General features: G+C 33.4%; 1 protein-coding gene across 1 annotated transcript in view; it reads right to left on the reverse strand.

The window, feature by feature from the left end:
* Nucleotides 1-1,148: 1,148 nt before the first annotated feature.
* LOC149775954 (uncharacterized) overlaps nucleotides 1,149-20,976 on the reverse strand; it is a 50,605-nt gene continuing 30,777 nt past the window's right edge. Inside the window, exons 6-8 of the mRNA XM_089942812.1 lie at nucleotides 12,622-12,904; nucleotides 3,875-4,015; nucleotides 1,149-1,910 (exon numbers count right to left, since the gene is read on the reverse strand). Coding sequence (XP_089798938.1) covers nucleotides 1,810-1,910; nucleotides 3,875-4,015; nucleotides 12,622-12,904 — 525 coding nt within the window. The 3' untranslated portion in view covers nucleotides 1,149-1,809. The remainder of the gene's footprint in view (nucleotides 1,911-3,874; nucleotides 4,016-12,621; nucleotides 12,905-20,976) is intronic.

Here is a 20,976-nt window from a genome sequence, read left to right on the forward strand (position 1 = left end):
AACGAAACTCTCATTATACAAAGGAAACTAATGCAAACACTTTCCTATCAGTTTTGATTGAAAGATCAGGCCTTTTAAGTTTTTGCTAACTGTAAATTTTGTTCTAAGAAAACTAAATTTCAATGGTTTACGAAGAATTTACTAATAAATAGTATTAAACAGGAACTTAATATATCTGATGGACATTGCATACATCCTGCTCTTTTATTATGTTTATTGCATGCATGTAGTTCTAAGTGACACAGCTTAATACCAAGTTGTGATTTTGCATCCTCTGATGCTGGCACCTGTTAATCATTAGTGACAGTCCTTGTCTGGTGTGTGGAGTAGACTGGAATCATGCCGGTCCAACTTTGATGGGGGTCATTCTGTAGCTAATGTTTAAAAGAAAACATTTGGGGAAATCTGTACGAGTGAAATATGGTTCTTACACTGCGTGCAAGATAGATGAGGGAAACATACAGATTGAGATTTCTTCCTAGAAGATAACAAACAGTACAATTTATAGGGTATACTTTGAAATTTTCATTTCATGAACGTTAGCTGTAATTAAATACTAGTATTTTCCCAAATATGCTCATTTATTATTTATCTTATAAATAATATAATATCATTTATATATAATATATGAGCAATAATATATGCTCATTTAGTAATAAAGTTATCTTAAAGCTATTGAAGCAAAGTAGGTTGTACGTGATGAGAAATTGAGCAACAATGACATTGAGGTTCATTTTGCTCGATGTACTGTGGAAACATGTTTATAATGTATAGGCAACGTCATTAAAGTATTATTTGTAAGAGGAAATTTTTATTTTATATACATACCATTCACATTTTATATAATTTACGCATTCAAAAAATCTGCCAAAGAAAAACCAAATATAAAGACTATATTTACAGCAGTGATTTCAAACATAATATACATTTTTTAATTCGCATTTGTGTTGTATTGTTCCAGATATATAACAGCACCAAGGTTATGGAGCTTTGAGCAAACTATTTTCTCAAATGTGTATTAAGCTTCACTTCTGGGTAGTATGATCAAATATGTACAATTAATTGTAGTTCATCACTTTTTGTGAAATTAGTTTCCATGAAATTAAAATATATGACAATATTAAAAGTGGAACAAAATAAGACATAAAAAGTTTAGATATATATTTATTCTTGAAAACAACTTTATGAGCAAACGAAATAAGAAAATACAAACTACATATTACTCATTTAGCAGTTATTTAGTATATTTTACACAATAATGAATTGACTCATCACACTATTTCTCCATCCTTTTCTTTTCGATTTACTGCAAACATACACATACCGTCTTTGTGTAAGGAACACTCTTTGGCTATGTCCTAATTGAATATTTAATTGATCATAGAATGCAGTAGCTTTTAATACACGTTATCATACGAGGATATGAAAAGAATACTAAAACATGTTTCATCTTTTTGGGACCAGTATCTCACAGTGTAACGTTTTGTAACAATTATGACACAAACAGCTAAGCGATTTTTTGTTAAAAATCGTTGAACAATGTCCGTGCAAGTTTTGATCTTTTTCTATCAATTTGAAGTCTACTAGATAGTGAGAAAAAGAAGTGATAGTTGTTTGTTTCACTAGGTTGAAGTGAAAGTTAAATAATAGTTTATAACTGACAAATAAATATAGTTCTACCCAAAATTCGCAATTGTAGGCAAAAGGTCGAGCTTAGCTCTTTTTATAAAGGATAGCAACACAGATAAAGGACTATATATTGCGAGTGTTATCAGATTCATGTTCTGACAGCATACGATAACACTGTGTTTAAACCAGTATCAAAAGAAGCATAGTCATCAGAAATATAAGGAAATATGGACACCCTCTGGTGGCGTAAATATTAGTTGCCTTTGTTTGTGTCTCACAATCTGCAATAAAAATGAATTAAAATTAAATCAATATGATGGTAGGATCAAATATTCAAACTTAACATTCAGTAATGCATTACAAAGAGAAAAAGTACGACACGACTGAAGAAAAACATCTATGACACGTGAATCAGAGATCAGCCCTTCGAAATTATTGCTCCTTCTATTGGGTAAATAACCCTCAAAGTGAACATAAAAAATGTAATTTAGCAAGTTGGACTGACCTATTGTATATATATATATATATATATATATATATATATATATATATATATATATATATATATATATATATCCTTGCCTATAAACTTATGTATAGCCTATCTTGTGCTGAACCAAATGGCGCTAAACCCTACAAAAGTGATAGGGCGATTAGATTTCATGGCAAATAACCTAAAATTGTATGAGTATATTATCTCCACATGCTATGCTCCAACACGTGAAGGTTCTAATTTTTCACGCGTAATTTATTCGATTGGGCAATGTTACACTTTTCTAAAATAAGTTAAATGGCTAACGCAATACAAATTAGCAAATGAAATTGAAGATGTACTAGAAGAGGTTACAATTTTGAATGTGAATTGGAATGTACACTATACGTGCACTATAATTATCATTCGCATATATTGGTTCCAGAAATATTTTATGTTGATAAATGTGATCTGTCTGAGTATCAACACGACTTGATGGAAGAACTGTATTGGAATTCGTTTTCATGCAAAAAAGGCTTATATCAAATGAGTATGTACTTAAAGGCCTCCATGTGGTCAGCAAAGAATACAGATTTTAAATAAAATAAAAATGATGATAGATGCTATGGGAAACATTACTGACATTTGAGAAACCTAAATTTGCAATTGATCTGTACAAATATTTTCGTACGGTTGCATTTGAATATGAGGTAGCAATTATTTGTTACAATCTGAGTGATTGCTGCAATAATAAAGTGATTCACATGCAGCAACTAATTTGACATTTTTTCCAGAATATAGACATTTGAACTAATAACCTGTTTATAGAAAATCGTTTTGGTTTTCGCGGGTGGACCATGCGAAATAGGAAACAATTTTAGTCCGTTAGAGTTAATTCATATCTTGCATCTCTATAACGATATCAAGTCTTAAGTGCATTTAAACTGTCATTTCTGCTACAATGAACCCGACAATGGTTCTGACATGAAACAGAGATATGCGTATGCAATAACCAGCGTTATACATGAAATTTTGTTACAGACAAGATGTTTATCTGACATGCTATTGATTGCATTGTGACAAAAGCCCATACATTATTTACGATTATGTTATCAAAATATAAATACAAAGTTGGATTATGGTTATTTTTACAGTTTCTTCCATATTAACTAAAATTCAATGTAGGTTATTGTGAATTATATTTTTAGAATAACCGTTTGAAATATAAAATAAAATAACTATTTTCTAAACATATTTTGAAATGAGGTATATAATAACTATCTTTTGTATTTAAAAAAATAATTAAATTAAACCAGGATTACTTGATTAAAATTTAAAATATCATCATTCGTCACATTTGAAATAATCCTTCGATTCAAAACTTTAGATATTTTAATAAGAATAGAAAGAGCAACCTTCTTTCTTTAAAATCATGATCTGAAATAATAGTTTTGAAATTAGCATCATAAGTGACATCTTAAGTACGTTTTCGTAATTAAAACCCGAAATTACATTTTATATTACTTTTTGAATTCCCCCCAAAAATGACAATTGTGTTAAACATATAGTTTAAAATAAATGTGAAAACAACTGTTGAACGTATTTTTTTAAAAAATGATTTTTGTTTAATATATATTGTTTAAAAATTCTAAACTGAACTAAACCCAGTGTTAGTGTCGCTCTTAACCTCTGGGTGTATATATATATATATATATATATATATATATATATATATATATATATATATATATATATATATATATATATACTTGCCCGTTTCATCCAGATACTGAAGACTGCAATATAATGCATCTGCTTGTTTTCCCAGAAATTTTAGGTTGTCGTCTGTCAGCATGATATCCAGGTTGTCACAAGGTTGATGATAACAGTACTTCATGTCGCCACGGTGTTCTCCTGAAAATTAAATAAAATTATAATTCCTTTATATTCGTGCTATAATGTGCAAGGCCGAAAGCTGACTCGGTCAATAAGATGCTGTTCTGAACATGCAATGAATGGAAGAAATTGTCCTTCCCCATTTGCAAACCAAACCGATTCTTTTTAGCCAAATTCCAAACTATAGTATAAAGTGTCTAAATATGTCTTAAGGAATTGTATCCTCACTGCTACAGAGCATATAACATAATGTGCGTCGTACATCAGTTTAAGCAGAGTTACATGATATATTCGTACCTAATAAAGCGAAATGTCGCTACCCTAGATCATGCGATTGTATGTCATTGTACTGAGACACATTGAAAGCATGGGTAGTAATAGATGACTGTGGGTCATCATAGGGAGATCATTAGAGCCACATGTTAGGATTTAGTGGATCATAAGGGACGTGCGGGAAATACTATTTTAATTATGTCCTTCAGTTTAACATGGGAATGGGTTCATGGGCACAAAAGTGTGTATAGAACAAAGAGATATGTAATGGTAACTTTGTGTTTGTTATATGCCATTTCCATGATGACCACATTATGCAGCCGTACTGGAAATGTAATGGCAACATTTTTAGACACTATCCAAAACGCAATGTCTTGAGCACCATCCAGGACCCTCTTTGGTTACAATCCTAACACACCACATATACAATCCAGCACATGCTATCGGATTACTATTCAAAAAATCACCCGTACCAGTAAGCGATAAGTATAGGATGTAAAAAAGGGAATGGAATATACACAGTTAAACACACAAACTTACAAACATACTATTACTCACAAGGTAGGAAGTGTTTATGGATACACAACAATACCCTTACATACAAGCAGATATTATCACATAGAAGTTGTAAAATGGGTTTTACAGTTTAGTTTTGCAACAACATAGATATAGACAAATACATTTATGCATATGCAAAAATATATAAAACATAAATTGGTTTCGAAAATAAGATTAGTATTTTTCTTGATCTGGGTGGTCTTGGAAACGGCCGTTTGTTTTCTGTGACTTGCTTTGCTGGGTTAGTCCCTCCCCCTCACCTTCCTCCCGGTTAAGTAAGGCGCCATATATATTTTTTAAGGAGACCTGATCCTAACACAAGACCTGTTTTTCTCGAGTTATCAGTCTCCTCCGGCATCAAAGCTGGATTACCCATCAATTTGAATTCTTACTGGATCTTCATCCAGATGGCAATGGGAAGAGTAAAATACCGTCCACTCGTCGGGCGCTCCTTACTTTTCTCTACACTGCCGATGTACTCATAATCTTCGTCACCAGAATTGTGAGAATAGTAATCTTCTGTCAGTTTTGTGTCGCTGAATGTGTCCAGCATGTCAGAATCCAATTCTACGGAAGCATCCAGATGCGGGTTCGTGGCTTATTTCCATATGTTGACAGATGTTCTAGGTACGCCCAGTACGGATATTAGCCATAATACTGCTAGATTGTTCGTTATTCGATTACTGGTCCACTTCGCAGAACAAACGTGTAACGTCGTCCTCTTAGTAAGAGGGGTGGTTAATTGGATATGGCTGGCGTTATCTAGAGAATGACCTCCATCAGTTTTATATCCAAGTGGAAGGGGAAAGACAGTATATCAACAGAGAACTGAGCAAGAGTATTGGGAAGAAATAATGCAATACGAGCCCCCTTAGACAAGAAAATAACAAATTTTAATCAATAACAATTAATAGCAGCAACTCTAATTCATTCTAAGTTATGTCAACAGAATTTAATAGCAGTGTCTAATTTCAATTTATTTCATTAGAATAACGAGTGGTGAAAAGAGCGCAATGTCCACGACTGATTGCATCACATTCCTCCCTTGACTGTGTATCAACGTCTTCCTATTTCCTCGAGCCTTCCTATTCCGAACGCTTCATTCCTTTCTGGACTTCCTAGTCGTTCATTCTGAACCTGTCACTTCTTTTTTTCGGATTTCCGTCTTCTGACTGTTCCGTCTCTCCCCAGAAAGCTGTTCATTAAAGGACAAAATTACCCATAAATCGCTCTGCGTATCACTTTCTATACATACATAAAATTTCATTTCGTTTACTCAGAAGTATAAATAAACATTATAAAATCAAATATAAATATGCGATTATCGTTAACTCACGATAATTAGTATCATCCTAACAGACAAAGGAAATTATTTTATATAACCCTATGAAATCCTACATTTATGAAAACTTGGATAGCATGCAATCGTCAATTATATCAATAATCTAGTAACTGTAAAATTAAAGAGATAAATTGCATAACAACTCTAACATAAACAGATTCCTTGAAATTAAATAAACGATACTTAACATGAATCCTAGTCATGACAAACAAATTTGCACAAACAAACAATCAAAACTAGAAAATTAATTGAAATAATAAAATTGCGTACCTTAATGCTGTTCTCTTTTGGAAATTGTGCGTCCAAGTACTTAATCCTGTCTTTTGTTACAATACAGCCACCTGGTCCTTTTTCTTGTTTAATGAGGAAAGCATTATTCTTCTTATGCTTCCGAGGAGCCAACCTTCCTATCTCAGAAATTTTAAGACTAAAGAATTTCAACCAAGTTCATCACTTTAAATTCACATTACTTGTGAATTAAAGTGTACGCTTTAATTTACTCTGCCCAATGGTACGCAGTGGCTCTACATTATCCCAAGATAATCATTTCTTTCGTTAGATTCTAGACAGACTAGAATCTCTGAACTACGGTGCATATCAACTTTTCTTTGAAAATGATTAACTTGACATGGGTTCCTATCAAGTGGTTATGGTTGGTAGCTCAAATGTTTACTTTTTCAGGACAGTTTTGCAATGCCTTGTTCAAATCTCACTGAGTCATAAATGATAGCCTTTCAAGTTTTAACACTGACACGGGGGAGAAAAGCAGAAAGGTCGAAGTGATCCTTCACAAAGAATTATTTTTGGTTTAAATGTGATCAAAGTTTAATGCTCAATGCATTCAAATTTAAGGTTCAATAAAATTCAAAATTCGACACTTTACAAAACGAATCAATGACATTGTTAACGGAAGACATTGGCACTTGGATAAATATTGATCGCTAAGAGAACGTTGACTTTCAGACACAAGTCAATGCGATTAGGATCAATAAAAGTTGTGGCTTGTCCTATGAATTTAAATTCTATAGGAGTTGAGGTAGTCAAAGAGGACACATGATGAAATTACATAGGATCCTTACATCGTCATCATCGTGGGTGGCAAGGCAAACAGATCGAAAAGATTTTCTCAAGTTGTCTTGGGACAATAAATAAATGGTTCTTGTACATAATCAACATAAGCACGATGAGCAGCGCAGATATTGAAAATGCCCGTCTCTTGTGTATAGTAAAAAAATATAAACTCTACTTGTTTCTTTCTCTTTTTGTGTTGGTCTTCCATGAAGTCTTTCTCCAGTTCATTCACAAACATTTGGATGTAGCATTGATGCACATAGTCCACTATTTAATAATAAAACGGCAAGTTTTCCTTGACAAACGTGCGCCATGAAGGTATTGGTTTTATTGAAGTTTTCACATGGAACAGAATCTGATTAATTCGCACTGATTTTCTTTCGCGGAACCTGTTCTATGCAATGTTGTTCGTAAGAAGTGAGGTTGACATGGGTTCACTTAGAAGTCAAGCAAAGAATTCGTTCTATTCCTTTGGGAATGCATTGTTTGGACACTTAACACATCCGGAATGTGTTGCTTACTATGGCCAAATCCTTGATCACGTTTCGCACAATACAAAAAATGCATCCTGTAATACTAGTAATAGCATCGAAATGATCTTGATAATGATATATGTGGATGTAATTTCCATTTTGAAGAAAGGTCCACAGACCAGTTGGGTATATATTTTCAACGTATAGAGAGAAGACAAGAGTATTGAAGTTTTGCATTTCAGGGATTCTACATACAGTCTTTGATTGTTTCGGTTCTTTCCGATTTTTTAGTGTTCTCCCATGCCATTTTTCCATTTTTTTTTGTTTCGTTCCTTTCCGCATACGTTTGCCTCAAGACCTTGGCACGGGATAAAATCATCTGCTCTCGTGACGTGTCAGCTTAAACGAAACTGTGTTTGTTTGTTGAAATTCAGACTCGAATTCTTTAATTTCACCACGTAGGTGTAAGGCATGGTTCTAAATTGTCTGGAAGGCATTTCGTACGTCTATCGAATTTGATAATAATCTTAGCTAGTTACTGAACGACTTTCTCTCTGGGTGGATCTGCAATCTCTTGGTCTTATGTCAGAAGTTGAGTGTTTATTTAGGCTTGCTCGTGTCATTTTCGAAATCACTGGTATGTGCCCGGGCTATAGCTTCAGACAGCATATGATACAACACGGAATGTCGTCGTCTTCTCTTGGTTTCTTCATCTGGTCTCTCATCAGTAAAGGTTGGATCGTTTCATATTGATTCCACAATGCAATTTGACTGAAGTTTACACACACCGATACATAGAAAAAGCTTCTTAGAATAAGAGTATAATTTATTTAGCTTTCATACTATGAAAAAGAAGATGGAAGAGTAAAAAAAAGGCTGCTCTTCTAGACATTCCAAGGTACACTTTGGATGTGACTACAAGCTAGTCCTCTTGAGACAAAAGTAAAGTACCTGCTACGTGTGTCAGTGAAAGGATATTGGGCTGGATATTGTATTCAACGTTTATGCATTGGAAAGACAGGTGAACGAGTGGAAAAGGAAAGTATAATACGTGTGTCAAGAAAAAGATATCTGTCTTGAGATTGTATTCAACGTCAATGGAATGGAAAAACAGATGAACGAGTGGAAAAGGAAAATATACCTAATGTTATTGTCAATTAGAAAGGAAACTGGTCTTCGGAGTGTAGTATGAAAAAAGAGAATAAGCATGAAAAGGGGAGGAGGAGAATGCTTTAGAAATACAAGAACTGATACCCGTCACAAAATGCTCAAAATCAAGGCAACAGGAAGACACTGAAGAGACAGAACGCATGCTGTTGAAGATATTGAAAACAGAGACAGAATGTGAGAGAATGAAATGTTTACATTTTCATTGTGATTCTGATTCAAAAGAGAATGGCTAAAAATAAAACGTGCCTCTTCGTCTTGATCATTTTACAATATTGATACAATACTTAAATACACAGTGAAACGTGCGTGCCATTGAATCAAGGAGAAAGGGGTTTCAGATTTACTTGATTTTGCAATCATTGTGTAGTGTCTTTTTCTAAGAGAAACAGGTGGCCCTGAATAAAACCGTTGAGTGTTTGTTTTCAGAAAATTCGTATGCACTTGAAATCATCAGCTTGAAATTTCTGTCTTTCCGAATACCATGTCTTAGTTGTTCTCCTAACGTTGTTGCTACATTGTTAGTGGTAGCAGTAACTACTAAGGATTCATTTTACAGTCAATATACATTACTTTGCCATAATACCCACTCTGAAGAGTACTTTTAAACGTGAATGTTAATAGAACTATACCATGATATCAGTGGAAATGACGGATCACCAGTGCGGGGATTGCTGATCCGTAATTTTCACTGACATCTAGGTATAAATGTGACATTATTGAGCAATAACATAAGAATTTACCGGACATAGTAGCAAACATAAATAATTTACAACACACAAAATCAGCTCTTTAAAACCTCGATACTCTTTGTATTCATGAACTTTTCACATTAAATACATATGTGTCAAGTACTGGAGTTTTGTTTTCAAAATGAAAACCTTGTACTATAAAGAAATAGACCCGTAAATGGTGAAGCGGAGCATTGATTTCCGAGGTGACCATCGATTTAAATCTCATGTCATTTAGTCTCTCTTTTGTCTCAGGCAGAATGAACGCGAATTCCCAACCCCATGTAAGGCGCTGTGGTTCAGTTGGTTCCTAATCAAAAGATATCGGATTGCATAATTTGGCTAAGTGTCCAAAGGAAAGGCACTTGGGTCCCCTTTCTTCATCGTGATAATGTGTGAACGTGTCAACTAAAGTCCCACTCCAATCAAACACAAACTGATAAGGACATGAAATGGTTGAACATGTATGAAAAGGCAGTCGGATTATTCACCTAACATGATATTTATTTTGATATTTACATCTATTTGCTTACAAGGCTAGGGGTGACAGAAGGAACATTTTTATTTTGATTTTCCATGTCGCGTGATTTTTTACGATGCCATAATATTCTACGAAGGCATTTAATATTGCTCAAGTCGATCCGTCTCTCCTTGCGTCATATACACTCACCAACGTTTCAAGGATATAATGCATTTAAATTATTTGATGTGGTGACTAACATAATAATTGAGTTTAACTGTATGTCGTACAACACTTATTTGCACGGCCTATGTATACAGTGTAAATTCAAAAGTACGCATATGTACGAATACAGATTCTTTTAGAGGACAAAATTTAAATTCTCTATAACTATACATGGATATATACAGTTGCGCACGCATGTAAAACAGTGCATGCGAATGGAGTATAATATGGCTTCTAAATTGTCTCATTTGAAACAAACTAATAATACTTATGTGTGAGATATGCAATTTAACTTGAGATACATTACAAGTTAACAATTCTGCCAATATAAGTAATCCTCGAGTACGCATATTTTTTAAAAAAAAAGCTTATAATAGTTCATCCAATTTGTGCACTATTATGACTGAAACAAAGGTTATATGAGCATAGATTTGGTACCATTTGGGACACATTTACCGTAGCGAATTTTAAATATTTATTGTAGTAACCAAACAAAGATGGAAATCTCATTTGTGTAAAAATCAGACTTTTCTTCCTGGAGCTTGGTATATGTTTTGTTTAGAGACGATAAAATCTAATCTTATTAATACATATGCATTCCATAAAAGTGATACACGTCGGAAGTGAATGATATAAGACAGCCTATTAGAGGTGTGTGTGTGTGTGTGTGTGTGTGTACCTTGCTATTGAGCACCCGTGTATTTATGTGTGAAACGTCACATGCATAACTTTAAAGGTATTTACATTTCGACACTGTAATTGACTTAGACCGGTTTTAAATTTGCAAAATGTGCAAATGTACATCTGTAAGATTGAAATCAATGCACATTTCAGCAGATGAATGCATATCAAAATATACAAATGCATTTTAATTAATCTTGATACAAAATATATATCCCCAAATGCAGATAAGAATGTTAGTGGTTAGTTCGTCCGCCTCGGATACGGAAGGTCGTAATTTCGATCCCCGGCCGAGTCATACCAAAGACTTAAAAAAATGGTACTAACAGCTACCTCGCTTGGCGCTCAGCATTAAGAGGTTAGTGGTCGGCCTGGTGTCAGGATAATGTGTAATGTGAATGGGTTGGACATCATGCTATATGTCTGCGGCATGATGCCCCAGTGCTAGACATCACTATAAACTGTCACACTGCAGACATTGAAAAGATATGAGTGAAAAATTGTTAAAGCTACATTAAAAATCCAAATCCAAATCACACACACATAATCAAGCCAGACGCGTGGTAGCCGACATTTATACATAATCCAGCAAGACGCGTGGTAGCGGACATTTATACATAATACAGCAAGACGCGTGGTAGCGGACATTTATACATAATACAGCAAGACGCGTGGTAGCGGACATTTATACATAATACAGCAAGACGCGTGGTAGCGGACCATTGTCTGATGCAATAGCTTCTACAGTTATCAAAATTACGTACTCAGTTCTCTTGTTACAAAATGCAACAACATTGCAATTAATTTGTATTATGTAAGAATATAATATTTTTAGAGATCTGTGTTGTCTTCTGTATCATCTGAACGTTTAAAATTGATAAGATTGACCAACTTATCCTTTTTAACTCTTTAAAAATAAATAAAATATTAAACTTAAATATATTGATAATAACTTAAGTGATTTTTATGGAATTGTTGATTTCGTTTATGTATAGATACCATTATTTGTTTGATTATATTGTGTTTAAACTTCAATATCATTTTGCAGTTTGATCGATGGGTTTTCGGAGGCGGAGAGGCATGGCATTTTTAGCGGAACAATGGAATTTCTATTATGTTACATACATGGTTGACAGATGCCACTTTAGAACGAGGGCGTTATAATAAGAGGTTAAATTAATTTGTGTCTGCCTGTGTGCATACATAGGTATACGGCAACATAACATTGCTGAGTGTGGCTGTGAAAGTTTGACAATGAAATCCTCTAAATATTGCTAAGAGCATGGAACAAATTTATTTTATTTGCGTCACTGATAGATGATGTTTGTATAATGCCGATACAATAATAATAATAATGTATCGAAAAATTATTCATTATCTTCTATTTCAACATCATTAATATGATTGTTATTGATGGCACATTCCAGCGCATATCTCATATCCATAATCACTGTAATTTTCAACGGTGAAAACACGCTAGTTCCTTAATTGTTTTTATCCGTCCATGAAACCCATGTACAATCATAAAACATTTTCTGAACCATACGTGTATAAAATTGCAAAAGTGCAAATGCTGTGCTTACAAGTGAGGGTACTTGACATATTATATATGAGTTTATTGGAATTCTTGTCAGTAATTGTACCTGAATCTGTAAGAAACAACGCCGGATATGATTTTGCCCAAAAGTTGGTGTGATCGCTCCTCAAGAATTCGCTGAAGCCACTTGAGGATATATTAATCCAGTTAGATAATGGAATACACAAACTTTTCATCTTATATTCGGGATCAGAAAGTGATTGCCAGGCCCTGGAAAGAGCCTTGTCTAAGGATTCATCTTCGCCTTTACGGTAGATGCTGTTAATATAGTCCCCTTTATAGTTGTCTGCTACCAGGTCATTGTAGAACTGGCTGAAACAAGTTTTCATCTGCAGGATAGGAAAATATATTGATTTAGTTACATGTATATACCAAGAAATACTGACAAAGGAGTTTTATTTTTAGCTTGTATGGTCATTTTAACCTTGACAAAATGCCTAAAAATAAAATCCCACGGTTCCTCCTACTTCAAATTCTTTGTGTTACTTCAAGTACATAGTAGCGCTTTGCTAAGAAGTGAAGATCGAGATCAGCCTGATAGCTTGGAGATAACTGTGTTGTCCTACTCCGAAATTCACTACTAACTTTGGGTTCCTGACAATATTTCAGAAGTATACACTGGAAAGTCTGTATATTGATATTAGTGTTATAATATGAGTCCAATATACAATTGAAAATATAGTAATACACGCAGCACCAAAACATGTTTTACACAACCGTTGTTCTTTCAAACTCTGCGTTTCCAATCATTCTCTGAACAACACGAGAAAACAAGGTAAACAAAAACAGAAAAATGTGTACTACTAAATCCTTTACGCTCACTTTCACGGACGGAAATATCGCCATCAAGCTGATAAAATTGCATGCAAAGGAGAGAATTTGATCTATATAACTACAGATAAAGTCTACCTATTTCGAAGGAGAGAAATATTAATAAATAAAGACCTCAAATACACAACGTGGATATTTGTATGCCTTTGTGTCACTGATCTTTCTAATTATTTGCACGTTTTGATTGGCAAATATGCATGTCAAAATGATAACCTATTATGATGCGACTTTCTAATTTAGATTATTTCTTATCCGTATTAATACCAATTTCGTCATGTGACGTCATGACCTCCAAATGTTTGCCTTCTAAGTCTTTTAACCTTTGCCGGAGGAAACCATTTTGGGTGTACCAGAAGATACTTTTAGCTAGACGAATTATTTTATGTAAGTAATCAACCAGATGACAATAAATGATATTTCCATTTATTTTCACAAGTGTGAATGACGCACGTTATCTGTGGCACGGAACAAAAGCGATAAATCATTTGCTCAAGTCTTTGAGGGACCTGAACAAAAACTTTATGTGGGTTTCTGATCTTAAATTAAGTTTAGTATCCATTACATGACAAGCACAATTAACGATCAAAGAAAGCTTTCATTTTACGTTCACACACCATGTCAACCAACTAATGTTATTTGTCATGATTAGTGCAGTATGCCACCATACATTTTATAAATGATAATTTCAGTAAAAGACTAATGTAAAGAAAGTCGCGGCTAAGGCATATCGTATCACAGCGATTATAAGAGATTTCAAGATAATAAGCAAGTAAATGTATGCATCAGATATTAATAAACAGGATGCCACTATTGCCCATTATCATCAATCTCTTTTTCCTCTTTTCAGACGTAACTGATATAAGAAACTAACATCAACAGAATGAATCTGATATGTACAAGTAATCGAAGTGTACAAAACAGTGTTATGTATATCTATATTTTTGTGAAGCTTGCTGCATGATTCTGTTTATGTTATGTGTAATTATTGGTTATGACTAAACTGTTATGATCATCTATAAACCGCTCCGGTGGCCTAGTGGTTAGAGCGTCCGCCTCGGATGCGGGAGGTCGTGGGTTCGATCCCCGGCCGAGTCATACCAAAGACTTACAAAAAAATGGTACTATCAGCTGCCTCGCTTGGCGCTCAGCATTAAGAGGTTAGTGTTAGGACTGGTCGGCCCGGTGTCAGGATAAAGTGACTGGGTGGGACATCATGCTACATGTCTGCGGCATGATGCCCCAGTGCTAGACATCACTATAAACTGCCACATTGCAGACATCGTAGCGATATGACTGAAAAATTGTTAAAGCTACGTTAAAAATCAAAATCACATCACACATCACTGATCATATATAATACAATATATATATATATATATATATATATATATATATATATATATATATATATATATATATATATATATATATATATATAATCGTATTTTAAGATATTAAGAGTACAGATATTACGATTTATAAATAGGTTTTGACTTAGGTGTTTGTCATCATTGATAATAATATCAGTGATACAACCGGTTAATAATTTTGGGGTAATTTCTCATTAGCTGGCGGGGTCAGGTGGATTATTAGAAGAATTAAGTTATTTTCCGTTGGATAGGCTTGGTCAGGTGGTTCTTTAACGATGTGAGATATTTGCGAAAACGTCAGGTAACTAGTAGGAGAAAATGCGTTTTCACGGCATATGTTTATATATATATATGTCTAGAGATGGACAACTGTTTCATTCTTATTTCTTATGTTCTTGTTGTAACATCCATTTCCATACGTACTTAACGTGTTTAGATATTATTTGAGGGAAACGTGTTCGCATTATTCTTTAGAACAACAAAGTGCTCATAGGACTACATTAATATTCTGGGACGATTGAGAATTAATCAAAAAAGGTGTGGACAGAGCCATTTTGATACATCAGAGTTATTGCCAGGCCGTTGCATTCGAGGATCTGAAAATCATTCGGAACATTCGATTCTTTTGGACTCGAATACAATATTTTAGGGTTATTTTGTACTCAAGTTATAATACAGTATTTTCATCATACATTTTTAGTGTATAACTTCGATAATTAAATTGTTTGTTAAGCTTTAAAAAAAACTTGTTGGTTTGCTTCCTTATGTTAATTAGGTTTTGACCACAGTGTCGTAACAACAGTAATCGTTTAGATGTACAGCTTCCCTTCTCATATGATCAAACTATACCTATTAAAATGTAAAATCATCGACTTAAAGAGCCATAAACTATTTTCTCTGTACACAATTTACAAGGTAGCCTGAACGTACAATAACATTTACAAGATTTGTCCTTGTTACGTTCTCTGTTGCAAAGCTTTCAAAAATGCTTCAAGTCTATTTCGGCTTCGTCACCTGCATCTTTGAAGATAGCTATGTCATAACAGCTCTTCCTGTTCTGGACTATTTCTAAATGTCCGTCTCGCAGTTTTAAGCTGTTTTTACGATTCACGAGCAATCTCTTGAGGTCTTCCATTTTATATAATCTTTTTCCGAAAGTGTGGAACCTTATCGCGGGTTTCATTTCGTTAACAAATAAGGATTTATGGGAATATAACTTATTTTCGCTGACTTAATAATCATCGTATTCATGTTTTACCTCTATGCATTTTATGTTGGCCATAGTTTGTTTTATATTGAGCCAGAGCCGCCGTGTTACGTCATTCGGCTAAACAAGGTTTCCCGATTCCATCAAATCAGAAAAATATAAATCGTTTTGTGAGGATAACGAAAATGGAAGAGATCGTTCATGTTCATATCTTAATTGTGTCTAATAAAAATAACTATCATCCTTGGAGGTAAAATTATTTTTTCCGGGTTAATCTCATTTCAGAAAAACATATGCAATGGTAAAAAGTGTATAAGACGTTTTTAAATCATGTCAACATTATACCTATACGATCATAAAATATTAAACAACATAACAATCGTGTGAATTGATAGAAGTAATACCATTTTATGTCATCCCTAAATGTGGCCTAACTGTAAACTGTACAAACTATTATTAACATTATTTTCCTTTATTTTCTACATTGTGATTCTGAGACTATGTAATATGATCCGAACATTAATTCGTTATTGTCTGCCACAAAGCGTATAAAGTCACAAAATGTTAACATCTAATTGGGCCTGTACAGACGTAAAGTTAAAATTCGCATCTTTAAGCATAATCATCAATCAGAAATAAAATATGGGTTCATTGGAATGTTTCAACCAAACACTCTTTCTACATGTCAAGTATATCACCATGATTTACTAAGATGGACACACTGTAATTATGAAATCAAATAGTGAAAGCAAATCAAAATTGTATAGCACTTTCCATTTAGTTTGTTTTATACCATTTTAAATTATCATGATACGAAGCTCGTTTGAAATATTATATTAATATATTCTTGAGTGCCTATTCTATTCAGTTCTAGCGTCATTTAGACCTAATAGAAATGGAGCTTTGTGTAGGTAATACAGTGTTTGTTTCTTTGTTTGAAGAAAATGGTAGGTTCTTTCAGCCGACAGAAGAAATGCTTCGATTATCAATCGGTTACTATTTAATTTGGGTAGTTATTTGTTTAAGAAGATTTTATTTTATCATCAGTACCACACTTTAATATCAAGGTAACATTGATAATTATTGTTTGATTGTCATATCCTACATATATAGCAAACACCATAAACATTATAAAAGCACTTTTAGAAGACTATTGTTTAAACATTTTCCATTTATTCTGAAAAAATGTCTCATACATTTATTTATAATATTTATGTGAAACATATCCTACAGAACTTTATAATTATTTTCAAAACTAACATCACCGCTTAAATCATTCTTGATATCCGTGCAGGTACGTGAATATTTACGTATCTGATATTCCTTGTTATGCATTTCAAATGCATAATTCATTATTCGGATTCACATTCCTAACTCCAATTTTTTCGTAGGAAATACTCAGTGTTTAATATTCTTTTATTTTGAATTATTCACCTATTATTATATCTAAGACTCATTCAGGCGAGTCAGGTATTTTATTTGAGTTATATTAGCAGTTATGTCAGCGAACTTTTTCTCTAATTGCATATTCGTAACAAAGAGTTCCGTTGCTGTACGTTGCGCGCTGATTGATTGAGCAATTAATGCAGAATAGAATCACTGTTTTCTTCTAGCGTAATTACGAATTTTAAATCCTGTGGGAGAACATACAAGAAGAGAGGACAGGGAACCGTTATGTTATGGATGCTTAACGGAATCTAAATCTTACTTCTTTTTATAATAAACACAAAAGCTCTGGTGTAAGTATATGGAAAGAGCTCTCGTGATATATGTTTGTCGGTGGTTTAATGCAATATATATTTCGTATTGCTTCTTACAATAGTTGGTAACTTCATATCTTTGTAGTTTATGTAAATGATAAAGCCATCTAAGTTGAACATATAATGTCTTTAATTGGCATTCTACCCAGATTAATTATCAGCGAGTTAATAAGATCTCATTTCTCTTTTATACCTAAACGTATATCAAAACTAACCTGTACAAATCTAAGGTATAGCCTAAACTTGGAAAGACAACCTGTAAATAGTTTACAGATTTAATAAAAGTACTTGGGATAGTTGTAATACCGTGATGTGTTTGATTTATACTTTGAATGCATGGGCGTGTTTTTGGTTGTTGCAGAGGGATGTATATTTTCATTTAGGATGCATTTCAATAGATGTAAAAAAAAAATTGAAAGAAACACGTAGCCGATTAAAACAATTATGACTAGAAAAAGAGCGAAAATGCGTATTTTTATTTTACTTCCTACTCTAATGGTAGATATCAATCAATATATTTAGTTGTCGATTTCTAATAGATTGCAGAACCATCAAAAAGTTATTCATTACTCAAATACCCATCTCTTGTTGCCTGATTGTTTCTTTCGAATGGTCTAGTGCTCCTGCTCTAGCTTCGATCAACTCTGCAGTTTACATTGCGAATCGGCAAAAGAAATGGCATGTATAATCTTTAATCGCTACTACTAGTGGGATTAAAAAGTGAACTAAGGTTCTGGCTTCTGAAATGCCATACTGTTAGATTTTGTGCCAGACATTTTTTATTGGAACAAATGACAACTATAATCATCTACCTATGTTTGCGGTGATAGAAATGTGTTATGATTAATGTATAATTCTTATATTTTATGATTGGATCAGGTGCTTTAGAGTTAACAGTTGGTAATTCAGTGTATGGAAAAGAAAAGACGTTTGCATTACAAGATATGATAAAGACAGTCTAATACCTGTATTTGTGTTTCTGGAAATTTCTAGGTCTATTTCGGCCATTAAAATTTCCAGGAACACAAGTACAGGTATAATACTGTCTTATAGAGCACTTAGTACAAGCAGTGTTCGAGATCTATATCATTAAGCATAATAATCGATACAGGTAAATAAGAAATAGGTAACATTTAGACATTTTGAAATTAATTAACCACGGACATTTGTATTGTTGCAAGCATTATAATTGACATAAGTTTCTGCTTCCAATAGAGAAGAAATCCAGTTTTCTTAACGCTTATGTTTATTTACGTTTTGGGTCAATATTTATTCTAAAAATACACTCTCTAGCGATTTGTCAACCTAAGACATTTCACCTCCTTATGCTTAGTAGCACAAATGTAATTTTAAAGTTGGTGCAAAATATTCTAAACAATGACTCAAATACATGTTTTTTTTAACCTTTATCTTGGAATAAGACTGCAAGAGTTCAAAGTTTATTGCAAATGAAAGTAGCACAAATAAATACCAGTCAATGTTGCTGAAACGTGCGAAAATAAGATTGGTCATTTTAACTGTGTTTTTGGTAAAACGTTTTTCTTTACAAATTAAGAATTCATGATAGGGCTTAGCTACACTTTATACTAGCTGCTGCATTTTTGTAAACTCTTGTTGTATCCACCGATACAATTCATGCGTAACACTATCACTCACTAATAGAAAGATAATGTCACCACTAACAACGCAGTCCCATTCCAATTTTGAACTGCTGAATATGTCCAGCCATTTTATTTACGATCTAACTTTGCTGTCATAGATTTAATAGCTTGAAAGTATTTTCAGCAGTGAGTGTTTGGTACCGTCGAACAAACCGAGTAATATAAGTTTTGTTTTATATAGTGTAATTAATATGTGGCTTACGTAATAATTATGTAATCTAACATTTTTATCGACACTTTATCTGTCAGGCATTTACTATCTCATAAAAATTAGTTCCAAAATGTAGGGTTAATATTTGTTTTCTTCAGAATTAATTACATCAGTTGACAATTTATGCCAATATTAGACTGTAAAATATAATGATGGCTAAATGCATCACAATATGTGTGCTCCGCAAAACATTGGTGCACACTTTTGTATTCTTTTGGCATACAATCACGTAGCATTTCTCCCCATTAGCTGTTTCTAGTCAGGCACTTGAGGAATTTTGAGATTGCTGCAAATATATTTATGCTATTGTTATTTGATTTGAATTCATGCTCAGGTAAATAACTTTACGTCCAAGCAGCAGTTTTCAGATGTTGAAATGAACCCAAAATTGTTAACCTGATTTTATTAATTCTAGTACATGTGTATATGTCAACGCCAAAAGAAAAGCTCTCAGAAAGCAATTGGTTTCATCAACACTGCCCAGTTCAGTTTCTTCTGTCGACTTTCTAATATCGCACTTTGTATTTGTCTTTTCAAAAAGTCATCGCTGACATCTTTTTAAAAGTAAGTATCAATAATTTTTAATAATTTTATTAGAAGAACCGAATTTCAACATAACATATCCCGCTAAATAGTTTTTTCAATATTAGGATTGGATTGAGTTTTAAGTTTAGTACCAAGACAAGACTTATATGTAGTGGTAAGTTGTTTTAATCCATCTCCAGAGGTGATTTGCTGTCCCGAAATAAGAGCACATTAGTAATAATATCTAGTACGTTTGGACTAAAATTATCATCGATTTGTTGCAGCTTCCTGTTGGTTTACAAATATGGAATAGTGTCTGTTTCTTGATCTCTACGATCGAGTGTTGGAGTGCCCTTACCTATAACAGATTTTACTCCATCCATTCCGATGATGCGATAATATGATAGTGGGACGATAGGGACTCGTTTAATCGTTGCTACAAACATCGGATTTAATTTTCTTTCCTTTGAAATATACGCGTGTTAGCGTTATTGCAAATAATCAATATAGGACACAGAGAATAAACTTGGAGTCCTCACTACTACTGGTACATTCATCATAGCGGCTTGCGTTGCCCAGACTATTGAAGCGAATGTTAGATCAGCCATATCCGTAACTAGAACCAACGTTCGCTACCTATATTTTTTCATTAAGTGTATTCATTCAAGGAACATAAAAAAGTTTTCATTTAAAGGCAACCTCAATACATAAGCTCAGTTGCAATACTGATAACTAAAATCATTGAGCTTTCTGTGGCCATATATATTTGATATATATTATTTGTGATTGATTTTATTAAATATATAATTAAATAATGACCTCACGGTTTCTGAAAG

Source organism: Sinohyriopsis cumingii, chromosome 18, assembly GCF_028554795.1.
Source record: "Sinohyriopsis cumingii isolate HCF-2022 chromosome 18, ASM2855479v2, whole genome shotgun sequence".
Taxonomy (NCBI): Eukaryota; Metazoa; Mollusca; class Bivalvia; order Unionida; family Unionidae; genus Sinohyriopsis; species Sinohyriopsis cumingii.